This window comes from Rhyacophila brunnea, unplaced genomic scaffold (assembly GCF_057557595.1).
Source record: "Rhyacophila brunnea isolate RB1 unplaced genomic scaffold, BYU_Rbru_1.0 scaffold_22, whole genome shotgun sequence".
NCBI classification, from domain to species: domain Eukaryota; kingdom Metazoa; phylum Arthropoda; class Insecta; order Trichoptera; family Rhyacophilidae; genus Rhyacophila; species Rhyacophila brunnea.
The window spans coordinates 29,307,565-29,331,393 of NW_028232882.1; the positions used below are offsets into that span (position 1 = coordinate 29,307,565).

Consider the following 23,829-nt stretch of genomic DNA (forward strand, 5'->3'; position numbering starts at 1 on the left):
GCGGTAGAACGATATTAGCGAACCTGCCAGTAAAAAAATTAACTACACCGGGCACAGACTCATTTTTAACCGATTTTAATGACCAGTCAAATAGTACCAAATGATGATAACACCGCGTCTCGCTTACTCTTGAAGAATGAGATTGGCGAGACAGTCAACACTTTTACGTGTAGGTAAACAGTTAATATCGCGATAGTTTAAAATACACGCTATTTATGCAAGTAAATTTATGCACGTGTACAGGAGCTATATGTCCAAGTTCCGATAAGAGCGTTCTTTTACTTTTATATGAAGCGTCAAGCATAATAATTCTTAAACCGCAATAAAAAACATTATGTTAAGAGCAAAATCAATTAAAACTTCTACCTAAGTAGTACCTAGATAATAGCTTATTAAACTTCCTATTTCTGTATCAAGCCGTAACGAACGTCTATTTATTTAATTATTGAACGTTATAACATTCGACAGTGCGGCGCCCATTTGTTTTGGCGTCCATTTATCCCAGTGCCCATTAATTTATACTGATTCTTGTTGACTAATTAATTGACCAACACTTCAATACTTTTTCTTTCGATATCACGGCCCTAGTTCGCGACCCACAAATTGACATGGTATTGAGTGGATCGCGAAATATTTTCTACACTAACAATATTTTAGAGATAATAAGATTTCACGTTTCGAGAATTCTCGAGAAAGTTTTCTCAAAAATCCAAAAAAGGCGAGAAATCACAAGCTCTATTTACAAATGTACTACATACAATCATTTCAAAGACTTTACAAAATAACAGCTTGTTGGTGACGAGAATTCTCTATTTCGAAGTAGGTAGGTACTGATTGTTGTATTATAATACTAAATGTGGCTGTATCAGCGTAGGTATCGTGAAGATATAGGTACTGGGTTGATCACATTACCAATTAGGAGATTGTAAAACGACCTAAGAAGACAAGATAACATACTTTCTGCAATGAGAAGAATGATTTATTTCAACTCATAAAGCTAGAAAAGGTAGAGGGCAGCAGAAGCGTAGGTGCAATGAGATTCTCTTGGTTACACAACCTCTGTAAGGAGCTCGATGTCAAAGACATTGGCGATCTGATACAACTGGCACATGATATGGATGTGTAATATGGATGTCGCCAACCTTCGATAGAAGACGGCATCAAATGAAGAAGTTTTAATTTCATTGACCTTTTTTTTGTAACCAAACCAAAACTAAGTACGTACCCTAATTTGGGTAGCTGCTCAAAATTTTTGAGAAATTCTGTATTAATTAGAAGCAGTGTGTGAAAAATAAAAATGCCCTCATAAACTGAGTATGCATAAGGCTCTCGTGGTCTTGGGCATAAAGCCCACCAAAAAAGCGTTCGGTGCACTCACTACTGAGTAGGCCACCTTCCACCCGCGCATTACCCTTCACCTATGTAATAAGGGGCTCAAGGAGCACAAAATAATTATTATTATCAGCGTCTCTCATAACAAAGCAATAAAAATATTATTAAATTTCTAGGGGCTTGTAATTAATATCGGACACGCAATAACTAAACAAAGAGTTCACTGTTCTTAAATAATGGCTTCTCGCCCGTCTATCGACGACGCTTCGAGGAGCGTGATTTTGCTTGCCGTGTTCAATGAATGGACTACGTTGTATTTTTGTTAATTCGTCCGGCTGAAAAGCCACACAACGATGACTCATGGGGCAGGCGGGCACAATGCGTCGTCAAATCCATTGTGCGCTGGCGTATTTGATTACGTTGTATTTTCGATGATTTACACGCCACTTGTGAAATTTTGCGCGAGAGCCCCACTCGCTCCGTTAAGTGGGTTTTACGCCTTAGAGCTGGCCGGAGCTCCAGGCTCGATCCGGTGAGGACACAATACATTTATGTGATTTTCTCAAAGCCTGAATGCTTGTGAATATTTCACTTCTATTAATAAATACACTACTGTCATTGGGCCTCTAGGCCTGTTGTAGTGTAAAAAAGAATATATAATATAAATACAGATGAAAATGGTTGAAAATTAAACTTTATCTACATTGTAATAAGGTCCAAATTACAAATCCCTGTATCTGCCAACGACTTTACTGCTGTACAGCCAGATATTTATATTAAATAATTACAAGATAAAAAGAACTTTTTATATACCACGTTTTTAAATTTTCTGTTGAATCATATAAACTTGACAATTCTATGTATTAATAATTTAGGACAAATAAGGCAATAATTGTCAACAAATCATTTTTTTTGCTATTTTGCAACAAACAAATATAGAATACTGGAATGTCATTTTGATTTCCATAGTAACGCACGTATATATCAATAATTTAGTTGCTAGGACCACCCCCTTAGCAACCAATAATAGTGGATTGGATTACGGATTTCTTCCGAAATAACTTTTCATACAAAACAGAATTAACTGAAAATGAATTCAATTCTACTTAAAGATGGCTAAAAGCATTAAAAGAATGCATTGGCATCGTGTTCTGATAGATTCTAAAAGTTTCAAATGTCTAGCTAGTCGGGAAGTTAGTTAAAAATCGATTGCGAGATTTGTACTGGATAAACAACCACCGGATAAACAAGAATACGAGCGAAGAAAAACGTGGTAAAATATATAGGTGTTGTATGTAAAATTTAACTATTCCTACATTGAAAACATAAAGTTGATTTTCACAAAATTTCGACAAATGTATTTGACATTTATTCGGACATAATAATGATTATGGCATGTAGTTAGAAATTAACTCTTCTTATATTGCAATACGGCTGATTTTTACAGATTTTCATAAAATATCCTATCTATTTTGCAAACGTGACATCTAGTATTTAGATTTTGTATAAGAGTATGCGATGCTGCAATATTCGCTAAAATAAGCGTACCTGCCTGCCCAATAGAAAGATCTCCTAAGTGTTTTCAATTTGCATCAAAATGCAATCGTATTATATGTAATATCATGTTAAACGTTGAAGTGTCACTCATCCGTTCTGCTTTCTAATAACTGCATAATGGTTTATGTTATCAGTGTTAATACGATGCAATTTGCTTCACGAAGTAACGTTAGTTACCCGGAACTTTGTGTACAATATGTAATACACTGAGCGGAATGCAGAAACATTGTCCTTAGTTAAGATCATGTTGTCTATGGTTCACCTCGTCTTAAAGCTTTGTTCGTTTTTTCTATTGAAAATAATACCATATTTAAAAATTCTCTTTCCTATAGTTTAGGTAAATTATTTTATAATTGTTAAACGATGGCAAAAATATGACAACTGCACTTTATAAATGCAATAACTATAAATACATATTAATATTTAATTATAATACTCTTAGGTTTCCGTTACAAGTCATTATGCGTAATTCCACAGGCACCGCAAGATATTTTTTTAACATGGTAACACTAGCGGCAAGTGTCATTCTATCATCTGGCATCTTGTATTTCGGCGGGCTGGCGTAAAAAGTAAAATAATATTCTGCAAGTACATGCCAAACGAATTAACACTATCAATATCCATATTGAGATACATTGTTAAATGAATTTGAGTGTATGGACTGTTTTATAGACATGCGAATTTATTTTGACAGCAGCTGTCAGTGGTCAATGGTAATACAGAAGGGGGCGTGTTCATAACAAAAGTAGTCTATGGTTAAGGATTCCTTAACTCTATACTCAGTATAGTATATAGTTAAGTCATGCTTTTCGGCAACTTATCCTTAAGATCGAAATCTTGGATTCTGCATAGGGCTCTAGGTAGGTACTAACTGTTTTTTAGGGTACACTCACTCACTCGAAGATACAGATCTGTAAAATGTAACTATTTTTGGTGCTGAGGATTAAATTAATACAAATGACATATAAGTAGGTAAAACATCAGTTAGGACCAGTTTTCATAATCTCTAAACACCTATTTATTAAAAGTGAAACAGGAATTGTCACATCTATAGAATATTGTTATTACATATTTTAATTGAGAGATACTTCATTTGATCGTTTTGAACCAAAACAGTATTGGTCTGATTTGTCCTTTTTCAGAGACAGGCAGTGACGTCCCTAGACAAAATGCCGCCCCTAGGCAGTGCCAAAATGCCGCCACATTTTTTATACAGTACTTTTATCATCCTTTCATGACTCCAATATCTAAGAAATGTGTTGTATGGATACATTACTAACAAGATATATGTATACCACTAAATCTAATTTAAATACCATCTCTGCTTCAATAGACAATATTGCGAGTCTACGGTTTCAGATAGGTACATTTAAAAATACACCTGACAACTTCCAAAACTCGCGAGTGACTGGCAAACATATTTGGATATATTTTAAATTAGGTATGCACGTGTCATTACTGTTCACCAAGAACGTGACGTCCAAGGTCAACGGAAGTAAACTAGACATCGCGAACCCGACAAAAAAATAAAGTCCTGTTAAAACTATTATAGTAGGTACCTAATTAATATATTTTGTTTCCAACCAGTGAGCTGATTTTTTTAATGGAAATATATTTCCGTTATTACTAAGTTTAGGTAGCTTTTTATGTATACCTAATGATTCTTCTCGATTTGCCGCCCTTTGGGAAACTGCCGCCCCCAAGCGACGCTTAATTTGCCTACGCCCACGGGACGTCACTCTAGACAGGGCCCGTGATGCATAGGATGTCAAGTTACGTTAAAATGAAATAGATGGTCAAAATGACATGCATAATATACCAAAATAAAATGACAGCTACAAACCTTTTAATTCGTGACGTCACACCATTGTTGCCATTTTTTGAATTTAGATTTCCTGATAATTATAAAATATTTTTAATTGACACAATTAATAGTAGGTAAGTATGACTACTGCACAATATAAATTGAATAATTAGGTACACACTTTAAGAGCGTACTTCAGTGAAACGGCAAATAATTTTCAACAGTAGGTGCGACGAAATTTCTCATTCTAGTCGCCAATCGGAGACCGACAGTCGAGGTGTCCGCACGTCGATTTGTTTTGTCATGGCGTCGGATGAAAATATCCTTAAATCGTGTAAAGATGACTAAAAAACTTTACGTATGTACTTAAAAAAGAAAACATGTCAATGAATATACTATTATCATTAGTAATATAACAATAAACATAACATTAAATGGACGCATGTTGGATTATTATGACACATTATATTTCGTAAGCACGCGTCATTTGCAGAATCCGCGTATCGCTTAGCCACGAACTTTTTAGACCATGGGTGGCCAAACTGCGGCCCGCTGGGTGTCAACTTGTGGCCCGTGGGAGCAGTGAGAAAATAAAAATAATATCAAATGCTGCCGCTAGATGTGCTAATTTCGCAAATTGAGATTCGATATTAGCTCAAGATTTTAAAAAGCACCATGTGCTTTTTGCTGCATTTGCAACGCCATTCTCCGTAGACGTGAATTTATTACCGGGAAATTTACAAATGGAACATTGTGAAATATGTTGCGATGAACAGTTAAAGGAGAAATTCCATCAGGTTGGTTTGGAAGAGTTTTACAAAACATATTTGGATAAGGGGAAATTTGCTCTAATGATGACTTCGCTTTTTGGAAACACTTACACGTGTGAACAGCTTTTTAGTCGGATGAAGCATATCAAATCCCGAGTGAGAACACGAATCACTGATGTGCATTTGGAAAACTGTTGCGTGCAGAAACAACCTCACTCGATATCGATATTGGTGCACTTAGTTCTGCCACACAAAATCAAACTTCTCACTAAAATTTATTATTTTTATATTATTTTGTTTGTTTTTTATTATTTAAAAAAAGTCTAATCTAATAAATATGTGTGATTCTTATTTTTGTTGTATTTTATTAATATATAATATATAATGTATATTTCTTTTTTGTTTTGTATAATAAAAAAAACGGTTGTGCGGCCCGGTAGGAAATCTCATTTTTAGAATCTGGCCCGGCTGCTGAAAAGGTTGGCCACCCATGTTTTAGACCATGCATCAACTGAACTATAACCTTAAATAATTTAATAGTTGCTTTATCAGTGGTTAAACTATATTCGAGAAGCATCATATTTTGGTTGCGATTTTATGACGCTATTTGCAGAGGCCTCGGGGGCGTATAAATCAGGGAACTGAAATACCTAGCGGGTAAGGAGGAAATATGTCATTGGTAAGGAGTAGCAGATGACCGATCTCGAGTAAGAAAGAATCTGGGATAAAGTTAAACACGTGTCAAGAATACAACATACGTCGAATACTGACAACTTACTGCTCTCGGTGTATGCATTGACGCTCATTTAATACTTATTGATGCATGTCTCATTTTCGTAAGACACTCACTCATTCAAAACCCTGCATCAAAATATAGCGTATTGAATATAGCCTATCGGAATTATATTTATTATCACTGTTATGTGATATAAATATACCTGAAAATGCGGAGCATCCATAGTTCCGTAGATCGCCGCCAAAACGTCCGTAACAATTATAATATAATGATGAATCTATAGATCGCGACATAGGTACGCGTTGTGTAGGTTATATTCGGCGAATGTTGGCTGTCCTTAGACGCAGTGTCGGTGTTTCTACACGCACCAAAGTGCGCCAACATTTGTAATGCTTGGCTCAAAGTGAAGAAGGGTTTTGGTCTTTCGTATTTGCGAATCTAATTGATACGAAATATCTCAGATTTGCAGGAAATCCATTGCTATTATACATTCGACCGTGTCTACATTTGGGCATTTTTTCGTTCGCTAGATGAACACATTGTAATGCCTGCCTCAAACCGGTTTCAAAGTGGCCGTTTATCTTGTTAAAACTCAAAAAAAACGTCAAACTTAAGGCTATACCTCAGCTGAGACATGGTCTAAAAAGATCGTGACTAGGCGATGCGCGGATTGCGGGTCGCGGGTGTAAATGACGCGAGCCGAACGAAATATAATTTGTCATAAAAATTCAACATGCGTCCTTTTTATGCTATGTTTATTATTATATTCGTAATAATAATAGTATATAAATTGACATGTTTTCTTTTTCAACTACATGCGGAACGTTTTTTAGTCATCTTTACACGATTTAAGAATATATTCATCCGACTCCATCACAAAAGAAATTGACGTGCGAACAGGTCGACTATCCTCTCCGAATGGCAACGCGGCCAAAATTTCGTTCCACATAGTGTTGAAAATTATTTGCCGTTTAACTGATGTACGCTCTTAAACACATGTTATAGAATATGTTATTTTCACACATTTACCACACACAGTTTGCTACGTAAACCAAACGCACATTCAATATTTCGAAATTCTGGAGGCCTTGTATTCCTTGGGTTTTATGGCCTGACCTTCAATAAGTCATAAACAAAATCATGCTGCAAATTCTTTATCTATGGCAATATTGGCATCACATTTATATCTTATAAATCCATTCAGTGGTACCTACCTACCTAGATGGAAAAACTTCTTCTTCTCCATGTTATTTGCATATGAACCATTTTACTTCGCGAACTTTATATTTCAAGTTTCATTAAATGATTCTGTAATGTGTTTTTATTTTGAATGAAAAATAAATCTTCACATTGCAATATGTATGTCAAAATATTTAACAATTTCGCCATGGTTGCAACAAATAATACCTACAATTAATCTAAAATTATCTTGTCATATATTATGAACAGCCATCTTTATAGATTGCATAATATTCTATACCTACCTACCTAATAAATTACGGTCAGAAATAACTACATACTGCCCACTGGCGGCTCCCTCTATAGGTCATTCGGTCATTGACCTGCCAAAATAAATACCTAAAAGTGCGGCCACACCGGCAACAAGTCGCGCGACAACTCGTTAAATTTTACGATAATTATCATAATCGCTTAAGAAATTTTACGATAATTATCATGCTTATCGTAAAATTTAACGAGTTGTCGCGCGACTTGTTTTCGGTGTGGACCCGGCATTACAATCGACATAATAATATTAATAATATGTGCAATGTCATATATAATAATATTAATAATAATGGGTGGATTTGAAATTATAGGGCGCGCGATATTGTGTCAACCCAGTCTATTGGGCTTTTTTTGTTTGGGCGATAATTCCCCGAACAAAAATATTGTGTTCGCCGGCAGTCTGAAAATTGACCCAAATTGAATATTTTTATAAAATTTTCTCTCTCGTTTCTAATACATAAGACAGAGATCGATATAACACAAAATACGAGATCGAAGCTTGTAACGGTGCGTGAATTACTGTAATATCGGCAATGCCCGAGTGTGAGACAAAAGATTTTTTCACCTAATTAAATGAAACAGAATGATAACACTGACTAGATAATTGGTCTCAAGACGCAACTGTGTATGCGGTTCGGATTCGTTGACAGGTTTTGACGAATGCCTTTGGTTATTTTAATAATATATAAGGAGTTTTTGGTGATTTATAACATTTTTGTTTAGCAGTTAGTACGCACGCAGTAGCAATTGAAGTATGTGATACAATTATAATGGAAATGGAAGCACGATTTGCATCCAACGATCATCTCATTATATCCGATTTGTTCAATAAAGAAAATTACACTGATTTTAAAAATAATTTTCCCACACGTCAAGTAAATTTGGTAAAACTGTAAGAAGAAATAAACATAATCAAGTTAAAAAATGAATTATTGGTGTTTTATCAACGAGATGATTTGCATGGCGCTATTAGTGCAGTTTCTCTTCTACATTTTTTACTCAGCAATAATTTCAACGAAACATTTTCCGAGTCGATCAAAGTTCTCCAATTTATTTGCGTCATACCAATGACAACAGTTGAAAGTGAAAGATGTTTTTCCACTCTCAAAAGAATAAAAACCTTTCTACGCAATAGGGCCAGGATAGACTGACCGCTCTTGCAATGCTCAGTATTGAAAAAAAATATGTGGGAAAAATAGACAATTTTTATAATCGTGATGATTTTTCAAAAAGCAAAGAAAGAAAAGTGGACCTGATTTACAAAAAATTATAACGCGTTGTGTGCAATTTCGGTTAACGATGGGTTGGCGTTATGAAAAACGGACATTTCTTGAAGGGTTAGTAGGTACCGACCTATAACAATTTCTAGCACTTATTCTATAATGTATAAAAAGTCAATTTGCAATACGTCTTTTCAGTATACAACGAAAAGGCAAATTAAAATAATATATTCAAAATTGACCTGCTAGGTTTTTCCGGATTAAGCCGCCAATGATACTGCCTATTATGACAATATTATTTTATTACTAAACCTACATGTCGTATATTATTGATGTTTATTTAATTGGGTGCAGTGACATCTATTTCAAAATTATTATAATTACTTACAGATTCCTACGTTTTAGTTATATATATTAATGATAGAGGTCCATATATGCCCAATAATTAACAATAAATAATAATACATTAGTAAAATATATAGGTATTTCTTACCAAAAATCAAGGTTACCAACCCAGAGGATTTCTGGAGTGTAGTTTTATTTGAAAAAATTTTGTTGAAAAACATCAAAATAAAAAATGATTTCGCTTTAAAACCGGAACTCACTTCTTACCAACCAATTTACCTATTGTGAAAACGTCATATATTTGAATAAAAGTATTGATTTCCATGGTACCCACATCCTGAAGCGGGCCCCATACCTATCACTAAGGTTAAAGGCAGTGTGATGGTCTATACTCTATAGTAGCGGTTTTCAAAAGGTAAACTTAAAGGTATTCAATGTATCAACAAATATTAACCAAAAAATGGAATTACGGAACCACATATTTGAAAATGTTAATATTATGCCCGAAGGAAATTAGATTTTTTTTTTACGATTATAGCAAATTTGTGATGTGCGTTATTTCAATTATCTGGTCGATCCCCCAGGCTAAAGCCCTGTCAGCCCCCTCTTTGTGGGGGCTATGGTGATTTCCAAAGTTCAGTCCAATTTTCATCTGACAAATCGTCTCGATTCCTTTTCTTATAGTTAGAGTCTATGGCCGAGTGTCTTCTTCCACTGAGTCACCACCGATCAATGTATTTTGAATGATCGAAAAGTGTCAAATGTGGTCCGACGAGTTTGATGACCAAAGTGCCTAAAGTGTTTTGGTCTTCAGCAAAGCTCTTATTGGGGTAATAATTAGATTCATTTGCGAAAATTCGCGTTCACATTCACTTGAAGAAATGGTAATAGAATTCAATGCACATATCAAACGCGATAGTTTTCCATGTCTTTTCATATGAGATGATTCAGGAAAATTAACTTGTAACTGTAATTGCTTTTGAAACATTGAAAATATCGTGAAAGAAGGTGCCGGAACGTCGTTCCACCACGTTACATTACAAAAAAAAGCCCTGTATAACATTATTATGAATCCTACAGATCGATTGCTGAATAATATTGGTAAGAAAACGTTGGATTTTACAATATGAATTTACGAGTATATAAGTAATTTGTGGGGAAATACTAAGAAAATATAATAAATTTGAGACATGTTATTTATTATATATTTTTCAATGGGTTTGGCAGGAGTTATAGATACTTAGGCCGGAAATTGGAGAAATTTGCCTCAGGCCCAAAAAGATAATATTAGTAATCCTCCAGAAAACAAAACATAGATTTTAAAATACCATCTCACTGAACCGACACTTAAAATGTATCATAATATATAAAACACTAATCATTGTACGGCTCAGAAACCTGGTGCATGACCAAAGGAAATGGAGAGCGTGCTGGGCTCATTTGAGCAGAGTGTATTGTGTATAAGGACCCATCAGGACCAGGATGGAGATGGGGATACAATAATGAACTGTACTCTACACAATAACCTACACATTGTTAAGTCCAACAAATTGGGTCACTTGGCTATGTATATAGGACGGATGAGTCATGAATCACATTTAGGAAGCCAGAAGGTAAACAAAGGCAGTGTCAACATCTTGCAAGATGGAATGATAATGTTGAATTGAATTTAAATACTTTGAACAGATAATAGATAAGGCCAAAAGGATTGTAGCATCAGCAGGGCTATTCTAATATATCACTTAACTCCAAAATCAATAATCTTCTAATATATAAAAATTAATATTTGTGTGCTTGTGTGTTTGTTTGTTCGTATTTAATGCGCAGCCATACCGTTCATCCGATTGCGATAAAACTTTGTCAACTTATTGCTTGCACTTGCGCGAAGAGTATAGGCTATACTAATATATAAAAATGAATGTCTGTCTGTCTGTATGCGTTCCTATACCATTCATCCGATTGCGATGAAATTTTGGTAAGTGGTTGTATGCACACCCATGAAGGTTTCTGAATTAGAAAAATCATCATCTTCTTCTTCTTCTTCATTCTATTTTCTTTTATTCGTATGGTTCCTATACCATTCATCCGATTGCAATGAAATTTTGGTAAGTGGTTGTATGCACACCCATGAAGGTTTCTGAATTAGAAAAATCATCATCATCTTCTTCTTCTTCATTCTATTTTCTTTTATTCGTATGGTTCCTATACCATTCATCCGATTGCAATGAAATTTTGGTAAGTGGTTGTATGCACACCCATGAAGGTTTCTGAATTATAAAAATCATCATCTTCTTCTTCTTCATTCTATCTTCTTTTATTCGTATGGTTCCTATACCATTCATCCGATTGCGATGAAACCTTCGTCAGTTATTGTGTTGACACCCGCAAAGGTTTCTGAAATAGTACAACCATCTTCTTCTTCTTCATTCTATCTTCTTTTATTTGCATGGTCCCTATACCATTCATCCGATTGCGATGAAACATTCGTCAGTTGTTGTGGTAACACCCGCAAAGGTTTTTGAATTAGTACAACCATCTCTTCTTCTTCTTCTTCTTCTATTCTATATTCTTCTATTCGTATGCGTTCTTATTCCATTCATCCGATTGCAATAAAATTTTCGTCAGTAATTGTGCCAACACCCGCGAAGGTTTCTGAATTAGTACAACCATCTTTTTCTTCTATTCTATCTTCTTCTATTTGTATGTGTTCCTATACCATTCATCCGATTGCGATGAAATTTTGACCAGTTGTTGTGAGCACGCCCGCGAAGGGTTCTGAATTAGTACAACCATCTTCTTCTAGCCCTGCAGCGCTATTCTAACATATTACTTAACATCCAAAAAGAGCTAATAGTGATAAATGTATCACATTTACGTATTCACTTTACGTATTCTAGTGGTTAATTATATAAAAAAGTTAACCGTCAAAACTGTTAAAAGGTGATATCTTTTAACTGTGCTTCTGTTGGCCGTGCCAATGTGAGAACTAGACAGAGTATGTCGATTTTACATACTGAGAATTGAGAGGCAAGATCCGACTGTTTTGCTGCAATCGCAATGACATGACTAAGAAAATTGTAGGTTATGTTGATATGTCTGACGTGTCTGATATGTATGAATTAGAGATAGCCGCCACTAATCGTTTATTGTATAGAATACCTTCCATGCTAATTTGTAAGAATGCAAATAACGGAAACGTGCTTAAGTGATAACCGTTAAGAATAGATCTGCAGGTAAAAGAAGATGCCATTGTGAAACTTTAGGGAAAATTAAAAATCACAGCTGCTTTGGTTTCTAACAAATATAGCAAATATAAGAAAACATTTTATTAAATGATAGGTATGCATAAGCCACTTTATATTCAACGTTACATTTTCTAATTTCAGGTATTTGCCATATTCTGCATAGGACTGGTGGTGGACCCGCTCAACTATGGAAGACTACCCAATAACAACATTCACCATGTCGCCATGATCTTCACAGCATTTGCTGGTATGTAATGACCTTCTGCAGATACAAATTGAAAACTCGGTGTACTTGAAATAGCGGCAGAATTAGAAGAATATTATTTTTAAATGTATTCGTTTTGTTTTCAGGCTATATCATCATCAACTCTGTGATAATACTGGGTCGGCTGTCGGGAGAGACACTTGGCTGGAAGACATCAGCCGCGTTCTCATTAGTGGGAGCTATAGTGTTTACGGCAGCTGGTGGAGTCATCATTTATGGTAAAATTCATTTCATTTATACCTAATTGTAACCCACAGATGATTAGTCTAATACTTGCCTCTTGATCAAAGGGTCATGAGCGTGAATCGTACGTCTGGGTCAATTTCACAGGTTATTTCTTACAATTTATTTTTGGATCCATCCACCACATACACCCAATCAGCGCATCTATTCTATACACAAGACTGCTTTCGGCCGCTACGGCAGCTATCTAGAGTAGGTTTGTATCGAAGTATTAGCACTTAATGTAACAATTACAATAAGTTAGTTGTAATTGTCACAATAAGTTCTATGTTTTAACGGCACCTCTTTTGGCTGTGGTAAATTTTAGAACGAGATAGACAGTTTTGACTATTTAGACGGCTAACTTATTGTAATTGTTACAATAAATGTTAATACAAACCTACCCTAGATAGCTGCCGTAGCGGATGAAAGCAGTCTTGTGTATAGTATAGATACGCAGGGACGGCAATATTTGGAGGAGAAGTAACAATGCTAATCTCTACTGCCTGTACGATTGCAGTATACTTCGACTTCCATATCAAGGCGTACACGTCACTGCGGCCGTTTCTGGAACTATAACCGTTGCTATTGCAACGCATGCAAAAAGTGCGTGGCGTAATACTTAAATTGCAAACGTCATGCCGTAGACGTCAGTATATAGAAGGTGGACAGTACAGCACCACATGAACAAGACGCACTGTGAGTGTAAAACCAAGACATGTGCAAAAGACATATTTTGGAGATATAAGGGTTTGAAGTCTTCATTTTGTTAGGACAAATAGAGTTTCTAAAAAAAACCATAATATTTGGTTTATATCTACATTATATTGCATGTTCTTTCAGTTACTTCACTTTTACATTATCAAGTTCACGACTTTTGCAGTTGTTTCGCATTTAATCTCGAAATTGACAAATTTGCACATGTCTTGGTTTTACACTCACGGTGCGAAGAATTAAAGAAGTAAATAAATAATATTGTGTTAACTATGAAAGTGAAAAAACATAATAACAGACTGTGTAGCCAAACATTGTAATAACTTTGTTGAAATTACTCGGGTCATTTCTTTACTGTGTGGGGTACATGTGTGTCTGGCCATAATACTAAACAAATAATATAATTATTGATATCATCTGAATAACATGTTTGCGTTCTGTATAACTATTAATAATTATTAGCATGTCAAAATAAATGTGTGCTACGCGTCATCAAATTATCTGTCAGAGCTGTTCATTCAATAATCATTTGTGTACAACGACTAGTACCTCCTTGAAAAGAGATATTGCCAATGTTCCTCTCTACTCTTCAAGAAAGAATAGTTGGAAGATTACAATGTTTAGACGGCATACTGAGCACTGATACCAGTGGGTGAAGGGTGACTTTTTGAAAGAGGTAGGCTGGTATACTTAAGGGAAATAAGATACAGTCGAACTCGGTTATTACGATCACGGAAATACCGAGATCTCGGATGTAATGAGGAAACATTTTAGTTTATGATTTTCTACATACTGTTACACTCCCAAATGGTCCCCATTTGGGGATGTCTCTGTGGACGGTATCAAGCCGACAAATAGTAAGGGTTGATAACGAAAACTAATAATAATAAACCGGCAACGTTGTACATGTTTGGCACCAAAATTAAATATTGGTAACGCCGCATTCGTACCGCTTACGAAAGTAATCGTAAGCGGCCGTTTTTTTTTTGGCGTGACACAACGCTCCAGACAGTCAAAGAGTAAACATTATTAACTCGCGCTACGCACAAATGAAATTATAAAAATGTAACCATTAGAAGATATTAACGCAAATAAATCTCGTCGTTTCTGACTACAATTCCGGTGTGTTATTTGTCCACCTCCAAGTCCCGAATCCAGACGAAAAACCATACAAAAATAAAAGTGACAGCATCTTTTCACTTTCGAAAATGGAGGGAGATGACAATACCTTTATTCACTTTTATAACGAGATACTTATCGGGTATACCGAGCAAAAATATTGTCAAAAATTTTCTTAAAACTCTTAATGTGTCCATTGTTTAAAAACATTTTAGGCCCTAAGCAATAAAATCCGACCGGGAAAGATGCCGCCAGGATTGGATTATGTTTATGACACTAGTGAAATGTCTAAGTAGCTAATTGGTGTTTTCGCCGACAACATTGAAAAAGTATCCACACATATGGTTGAAATTGCATGTAAAAAATCCAAGCATTGTCAAGTCAGTAAGTACCCACCAGCGTTCATTACAATAAACAACTTCTTTTGTAGTTTATGAATGCCATGCTTGTTTCGGGGATTTTTACGATGGTTTTCAGATTTTTTATGTTCTATGCTTACGCAAAAAATGTTATATAACGATATAACAAGTAGGTAATGCTTATAACGAGCAAATTCAGTCGGTCCCATCTTCCTTGTAATAACCAAGTTCGACTGTAATTCAATATCACTACTGATGAATTGGTACACACTAATGACAACGACACACTAAATCGATGATATTTCAAAAGCTCACTAACGATATTAAATTGACGGATGAGTATGGATTATGTATTTTCCTAAACATTCATAAACGTAACATACATAATTTCATCCGTAAAACTAGACATTTTAAAATACTCAACTGACATAACTGACTGAATAAATTATGTTAGTCTATGACTGAACTAACTGATAAATAAAAATCACGACATAAAATTATTATTATTATTATGTGATTGAATCCCATAGAATTTTTTTTTTTAAATTATCATATTATTAATATTATTTTGACAAATCTGCAGTCATCGACAACAAATATATGCGCAACGACTGTAGGCTGCATCTACGGCGCCTACGAATTCCTTTACTTCACGCCAGAGAGAGCTGATGAAATGTAACTGCAGGCCATACAAAATATACGCTGAAATCCTTTAGGATGAATCGATAATTTTATTCAATAGAGTACAGATGGCGCTTGTCACTTATTTTTTATTTATCCTAAATTCTGACGATAGATTATTAATATATTAGTGAGATATTCTGATGATAGATGATAGATACTTGAAGGTCTATTTTACTTAGAAGGTAGGCTTCAAGTAATCGCCTAGTATGGATTCTTCGCCACTGACTGGTGCATATGTAATAATCATTTTTCAATCTGTTTCCAGACTGGTCAAGATACATGTATAACCACATCTTCCATCCGAGCAAGCAGTACATGGACATGATGATATCGTCAGGTGTCTTCGCGATCTTCAATGCGTGCATCTTCCTGGTGGACGCCATCTTCACGTACAGAGAGGAGCCATGAGAACGCACCCTGGCCTTGTGTACGGACCGACAAAGGGAGCAATCGTGTTGACGACAGCACCAATTAGAAAACTCTGATCTAGTTGCCAAATTTTAATCTTAACCAATAGTCATAGGCATCGAAATGATATCCCGCTGGTGCAATTCCATGTTCTTTAATATTTTTATCGTTCCGGGGCAAAAAGTCATATGTCACATTTTGGCTAAGAATGCTACTACACTACAGTACAGAATCCTACTTTTTCTTGAGAATAATACTTGACTTTTTCAAAGATTAGCAAACAAAAGGTCTCATGTCATGAAAACATTTCGGGGCAATTTACCTTAGGTCAATTTAAATGCTTAATCATTATTTCAAAATTTCAATTATACACAATGTCAATTATTTAGTCATCTAATTCAAAATTCAGCTGCAGCAAAACTGACATAAGACCTTTTGCCCCAAAGCCAAAGATTTAATCGCCTACATCAAATACGCAATCCCTTTTCATTTTAATTATAAGTGACGTCACCTTGCCTTGCGTAAAAATGACTAAATATGAAAAAGATAAGATTATATCATTGGCTTGTTAATGAACACAGCATCTGTAGAATAAAAATTCTATCGTAAACAACCATGCTCATAGACACCTGGGTCTGCAGACTCTTTCAAAATGTTATTCTTATATAAACAGATAAGTGCGGTCGAAAAATAAACTCTACCTACTGCAATAAGGGTGTATATTCCTAAATCCAAATATTAAGATGTTGTATCTCAGGCTGTGTCCATTAATAAGTCAATGAATTAAAATAAAAACAATTATGGAGTGTTTCATATAATTATTTCATATTATCGCTCGCCAGATAGGTAATTGCCAGAATTATTAATGGTATGCACATGGTGTAGCCTATTATACTTATAATCAAAGGTGTCTTGCAATTACTGTCGACACTGAGGGCCCTATGCATAGTCGTAGTTATGTTAATTAGTGGTTTTATGCGTTATGCATTACTTGGAATGAGAACGTGTTTAAGTAACATTCTATAATAATTCTCATTCTAAGTAACACATAAACCCATGTGTTTATATAAGTATGACTATGCATATGGCCATAAGTTTCCAGTTTCTATGCATACAAAACATAGGAACATACATATACTTTGATATAAGAACATGAAATTGAACTCGGATCATTACTATGTAGGACCAATTTAATGTAAGCGATTTCAAAATTTCTCCGATCGAAAATTCGATTTTTGTCATTTCCTCTAAATCCAAATAAATTATTCATTGTCTTTTATTGTTAAACTGAAAACGATCACTAAAATGATATATGACGCACTAAGTGGCAAAATGTAGTAACTTACACATTATCTGAAATTGTGTAAATCAGCCAGTAGTGAAGGGTGGAGGTAGGCTGTTAAGATCCGCCATAAATAGTGCACATTAAACATTGTTAGTTATACGTATTTGTTTTTATTGAACTAAGAGTATAATTTACAGATGTGTTGTTTAGTTTTTAAAAATCAATTAAACCCTGCCTAAACCAAACCGTAATAGTTTGGTATATTTTAGATGATACGACAAAATTATGCACACTTTTTCATTCACATTTATTTGTTTTCGTTGGATTAAGAATACATATTACCATTGATATACTACTGGATGAATCATATGCTTCTTAAAATGACGCCCGATTTTCAGTGACTCGGCCTTTGTTAAAACTTACTGAGTAAGCCCAACTAGCTTGCATCTTACTCTAACTAATAGTCAGCGCATGACGACTTGCTCTGTCTGCTTTGCGTTGCAGCACCCTTAGGTTCACTATTCCAAGAACGCAAATTTAGTTTTACAGCCAGGGCAATACGGGTGAAATTCGGGAATCCATGTTATCGGTCTTAACGCATAGTACCTACAAGGAAATATTATAAGACGATATTCGTAATATCTTTTGTGCCTTTTGTGGTACATTTTTTAAATGACAATTGTATGGGAACTGCTCATCTAGTAGTATATCAATGCATATTACACATATTGTTCATTCATTTCTTTTTAAATTCATTAAGCCCTGCCTAAACCAAACTATAATAGATAAAAACAATTATTCAATCTATAAAATATTTAAAGTTATGTATGATTTGATTGCATAATTTTAGATATTTTTAATATTTTTTGACTATTATCTATTATGGCTCGGTTTTCGCAAGGTTTAATTAAATTGTAAAAACTAACCAACACCATCTGTAAATTATTGTAGTTTTATTTCTATAAAAACAAATATGTATGACTGACAAAGTTTAATGTGCACTATTTATGACGGATCTTAACAGCCTACCTCCACCCATCGCTACTGATATCAGCCAAATATTAATAGTATATTATAACTTAAATTGAATAAATAAGATATAACAGTAAATTTTATCAGTTCCAAGATGACGATCTGTATGAAACTCCAATGCTGTTAAATCTCAGATTCTCAGCAGATGACATATCTTGAAAATTAGCTGGCTAGATAATCCTATCGATGACTGCTCGACGATAATTGTATATTCTATGACCAGTTGATATGTCATGATACACTTTAATTTAGGAGTTCTACTAAATTATGGCTCAATACTAATACATTATTATTGAATACATGCCATTTTGCAATATATAATATGTCAGTTTTAATAGTTGTTTTCAAAAATTGTGTGTTTCTTGAACAGTGATTAATTATCTCAAAAGTGATTTCATGCGGATTACTCTACTTTTCTGCTCAGCACCACAAATAAAAATTCTCAGTATGTATTTAGGAATAATAAATAAACTATCTCAGTGTGTTTTTATAGAAAAAAAATTATGTATAGAAAATTGTTCGTAAGCAACTATTGGTATATTCAGAAACACTAAACTATGCCGAGCTATAATTTTAAATGTAACTGTACAAAAAACATATTTTTATAATAATACGTATGGATCATTGAAATATAACAAATATTGTACAAAAATATAATATATCGTTGAGCTGTTAAAACTTTTGATGTGACAATTTTATTAATACAGTTTTTTTTAAATATTCTTTATTCATTTATAAATATAGCACATTGTTTAATAAAACCGTCAATGTTCACAGTAGCACCAAAATTTAAATAATTATAAAAACCTTCTATTTGATGTTTCATTTTAAATAAAAACTTAATTCCTTCAATGTACCTAAGTGTGGCAACACTCGCGACAATATCGGTAGCATGAACACTGAGCGTTTGTAAAATGTTGCATGGTTTTTATTTATCGCGAAAGCTTTTCACTACGAGGGGTGTACTGTGGCAACACTCGCTTAAGTCACTCTACTGACAGAGTAATTCGTAAAAAAGCCATCACATCAGAGCTATTAGAAACACTTGACAATGACGAGCCCCCCACTTTTTTTTATTTAGAAATCATTCAGACTTGTACTTTTGTACTTATAAAGTATTGTTTTGTGTCTATCTAAATTTTAATTTTGTCACATTGGACGTTTTCAACAGCTGTACAATGACAAATAGATATTAAGCTACTAAGCTGCCAAACCTGTTTTTAATATAATACTGAAAGCAGCTCACAATAGTAAATAAACAGCTTACTTGCCCTTTTACACAAGCCGTCCAATGTATCTTTACTCTGATACATGTATATTTTATTTATGTATTATCTTTGTATGATTATAAAATACATTTGTAATGTTAAAATATTGTTATACTAAAACATTATGACACTCATTGTTGAAACATCCATCCGGTTTATCATTATTGTTCACAGCATTTTTAATAATAATGTTATATTATCTGCAGGAAGATAAATAAACATTTGTTTTATTTTGTCATTCATTATAATTTTCTGAACTAAACGGTGGTCAATTTGAAACTCATATAGTTAGTACCTGTGTGACACCTGTCAAAAAAAATGTTAACCGATGTTATGTTATGTGTACTGATACCACCATGTTCAAATTTCTAAAAGCTACACTATTTCTGACATATGTCAGTTAGCTAGTTATAGTAATATATAGCGAAGGTAGCATTATTTAACCATGTCCCAATTGGTGAGTGCATATAGTACCCGAAGATTCCGAAAGGCGAAACCCGGGTTGCAAGAAATTACTCAAATGGAATAGTACAAAACTTAAATCTATTAGAATTTAAATTCAAATTCCATCAAGTACCCTCGGTCGATAGTATTATTATTAAAAAATTCGGTAATTTTAGCAGCTGCAATAAAAATGCTCCGGCACAGTAAATTTCATAAGTGACATTTTTTTCCAATAAGACAAAATTATCATAACTCTGTGTGCTAATGAAATAATTTACATATATTTTGGGGATGTCAACAAAACTATGTAGATAATATCGACAAATTTTGGATTCAAAGAAAATATTAACATTATTATTGTTTAATTAACTATCTATCTATAATTATATCGTCACCGTAGATGTCAAGGGAGCCAAGCCACAAATTGGCAAAAATGAGTAAAGAACACAAAAGCATTTTAAAATCATCAAAGATGCAGTGGTCAATGGATTTAAGCCACAAAACTCTTTTGACTACATTTTTTGTACATTTCAATATTCAGTGGTCAAGAGATATAACACATATAACTTCTAAGATACTATTTTTTTTAGTTATTTGTACAAAATAATAAATATATATATTATATATAAAATAATAACCACAAAGTATATTATATATGTTCAAAGTTTCACCTGTTACTTTTATTTGTCACACAAAATCTTTGCACGCCTGTTTCTCAGTATTATAATTTTGTGGACTGGCTGTCTTGACATCTACGGCGACGATATGTGAATTAATTTTCCCAGTGTATTTATCACGGAACCTTATATATAATATTTTTCTATGTACAATATATTTTGTTTGATAATATTAATTAATAATTTACAAGACTGTATTTATTAAAAAAAAACCATGTAGTTTTATGAAAACAAAAAGAGTTTTATTTATAGCCCAATAATATACCTATCCATTCCAAAGACTGACCAAGATCTTTTAATAAATGTTTTATAGCATTTTTTTTATAAAACATGAATGACATATTGCATGGCTTAAAATATTTGTTGACTTGTACGTTTATATATGTCTTTTATTTATATTTTTGTAATCTGGGTGGCAGTGGCGACGGGTGGAGGTAGGCTATTAAGTTCCGAGATATATACTGCACACTAGACATTGTCTATTAGTCCCCTTACACACCATCGACCAGTCTCCGGCAACCAAGTAAACAGCAACCACGAGGCATAAGAAAGGAAATCAGCATTTAACACAACACAATCTGCAATTTGCAGTCTTAGGTAAGGGGGATCATATCGCACCCTCGCAACTGAACTGCCACAATCCAAAAAATATCAAACAGAGAAAATCAGCTTTGAAGTTTTTACCTTTCGCATTTTTGTACTGTGTTTTCGAAATATGTTGATATTGAATGAAGTTTTGACTTGAATTTGACGACTTAGAGATATGAAATTTACGGTACATATACTATGAACGATAGACAATGAAACGTAGTAATTAACTCAAAACACGTAAATTTGGACTTGTGGCGGTTTAGTTGCGAGGGTGCGATATATGCCAACAGAGAACCTAGCGGAAAAATACGAAGCTTGCAATTTGAGAATTTTTTTGATAATTTACAATTTCAACTGTATTAATTTATCAATATGTATCTGAAAACATTAAAAAGATTTTTTTTTTAAGTCAACGATAAACTTACAATTGTAAAAAAAATGTGAATTTGTCACATATTTGGTACATAGCTTTCGTTATTATTATGGTTACCTATATTTATTATTAAAATTTAGTTTATTAAGTTTTCAATTTTTGACTAATTCATCGTTTTAATATTTTTTATATTTACTTTAAAAATATAAATGTGTATACCTAACTTGAAATCCTTTTTATTTAAATCAAATTTTATTTTAGGTATGGTCCCAATATTGAAGCTTGATTTGATATAAATAAAAAGGAAGAAAACATGGCTAACTATACTGTGTTTAAATTTGGTAGCCATACTGAGAAGAAACATGATGGTATAACATTTCATAGTTAAGATAATAATAATAAAATTGAGGTTCAACTGTGCATTTTACGCAAGAAACACGGCTTCATTTTGCTGAACAATAGCCACTCTCTTCATATTATTTCTCTGAGGGTCTAATGCTTTTTGTAGATTTTTTTCTAATGTTGATATGTAGGTTTTTCCAAGCCATGTATTACAACTAAAATATTTTCTTGCAGAATATCATATACGCATAACTAGATAACTATTACTGGGTCATCGGAATTATAAATATAATATTACGCTACAATTTTTATCAATTGTGTATTTTTGTCAATAAAATCATAATAATAAATTTATTATGTTGACCGCAAATATGCTACGTTTGTGTATTGTTATCTATCTGACATTTTGTTGAGGAAAGTGCATTTTACAGATAATAACATGATTAGATCAGATTCAATAATTCTACGCATCAATGAAACAAAAATTAATAATATTGCATTGAAGCATATTTGAAAATTACTCATAAATGAATGAATCCACACATAACTTAGAAAACTTCAGATACGATCTATTATAAAAAGTCTTGTAACAATCCATCGGAATCTAGCCAATATGCTTTACCAATTAAGCCATCTGCACTCTACCGAATTACGACGAAATTACCTAATAGTTAGGCTTACTATACGTCCCGGTTTCACACATTGGTCCCGACGTCCAGGCCGATTTGGCATTTTGTATCGGCTGTTTCGCGTAGGAATGGTTTTCAATAATTTAAATTGTCATGATTGACCGTCGTAGCGTATATGTGATAAGTCGGCGGGGAAGGGTGCGAAAATAGTTGATTCCAGCGAGAAGTACGACTGGTACAATAAATAAATAAAATGATTTAAATTTGTGCTGCAGCAGACCTTCTGCATTCTTCTTTTGTCTTCTTCCACGGCGCTACATCCCGGGGTGGGATTTGGCCTCCTCCACAACCGCTCTCCACTCACTCCGGTCTCTCGCCACACTTCTTCAGTTACCGGGTCTTCCTATATGAAGCCAGTCCACTTCTACAGCGTCAGCCCATCTCCTTCTTGGACGGCCTCTGGGTCTCTTCCGTTGGGGTAGTCACTTCGTCATAATCCTTGGCGCTCTAACTTCAGGCATTCTCTCCACATGTCCCGCCCATCGTAGTCTTTGGGACTTACAGTATCTTATGATTGTTTGCTGTTCAATCAGCTCTTCCAACTCGTGGTTCATTTATATTCTGTAGTTCCCATTTTCCAACGTGGGTCCAAAGATTTTGCGGAGTATTTTGCGCTCGAAGACAGCTAATTTGTTTTCCTCGTTTTGAGTTAAGCACCAAGTCTCACAGCCATAAGTGACCACTGGCCATAATTGTTTTATAAATTAGAAGTTTACTTCTTCGGCCTAGAATTTTCGACCCCACCAGTTGCTTGCAGGCATGCCAGCATTTATTCCTGGAGATAAGGCGGATTTTTATCTCCTCTGCTGTCTTATTTTGGGTATTTAGGCTGGATCCGAGAT

The 23,829-nt window shown here is 34.2% G+C and overlaps 2 protein-coding genes across 2 annotated transcripts in view; one reads left to right on the forward strand and one right to left on the reverse strand.

The window, feature by feature from the left end:
- Adsl (adenylosuccinate lyase) overlaps nucleotides 1-23,829 on the reverse strand; it is a 137,277-nt gene that overhangs the window by 98,492 nt on the left and 14,956 nt on the right. The gene's annotated exons all lie outside the window — the stretch shown is intronic.
- LOC147070319 (uncharacterized) lies at nucleotides 10,689-16,819 on the forward strand. The gene is made up of 4 exons (XM_085949874.1): nucleotides 10,689-10,883; nucleotides 12,657-12,762; nucleotides 12,867-12,998; nucleotides 16,144-16,819. Exons 1-4 carry the CDS (start codon nucleotides 10,689-10,691, stop codon nucleotides 16,284-16,286), a joined length of 576 nt encoding a protein of 191 aa, XP_085806000.1. The 3' UTR covers nucleotides 16,287-16,819.

Excerpts from the sequence above, each read along its gene's own strand:
- LOC147070319 (XM_085949874.1), top strand. The coding sequence starts at position 10,689 with ATGGAGAGCGTGCTGGGCTCATTTGAGCAGAGTGTATTGTGTATAAGG. Across the intron at positions 12,763-12,866 it reads GATCTTCACAGCATTTGCTG|GCTATATCATCATCAACTCT; the intron begins GTATGTAATGAC and ends TTTTGTTTTCAG. Across the intron at positions 12,999-16,143 it reads TGGTGGAGTCATCATTTATG|ACTGGTCAAGATACATGTAT; the intron begins GTAAAATTCATT and ends ATCTGTTTCCAG.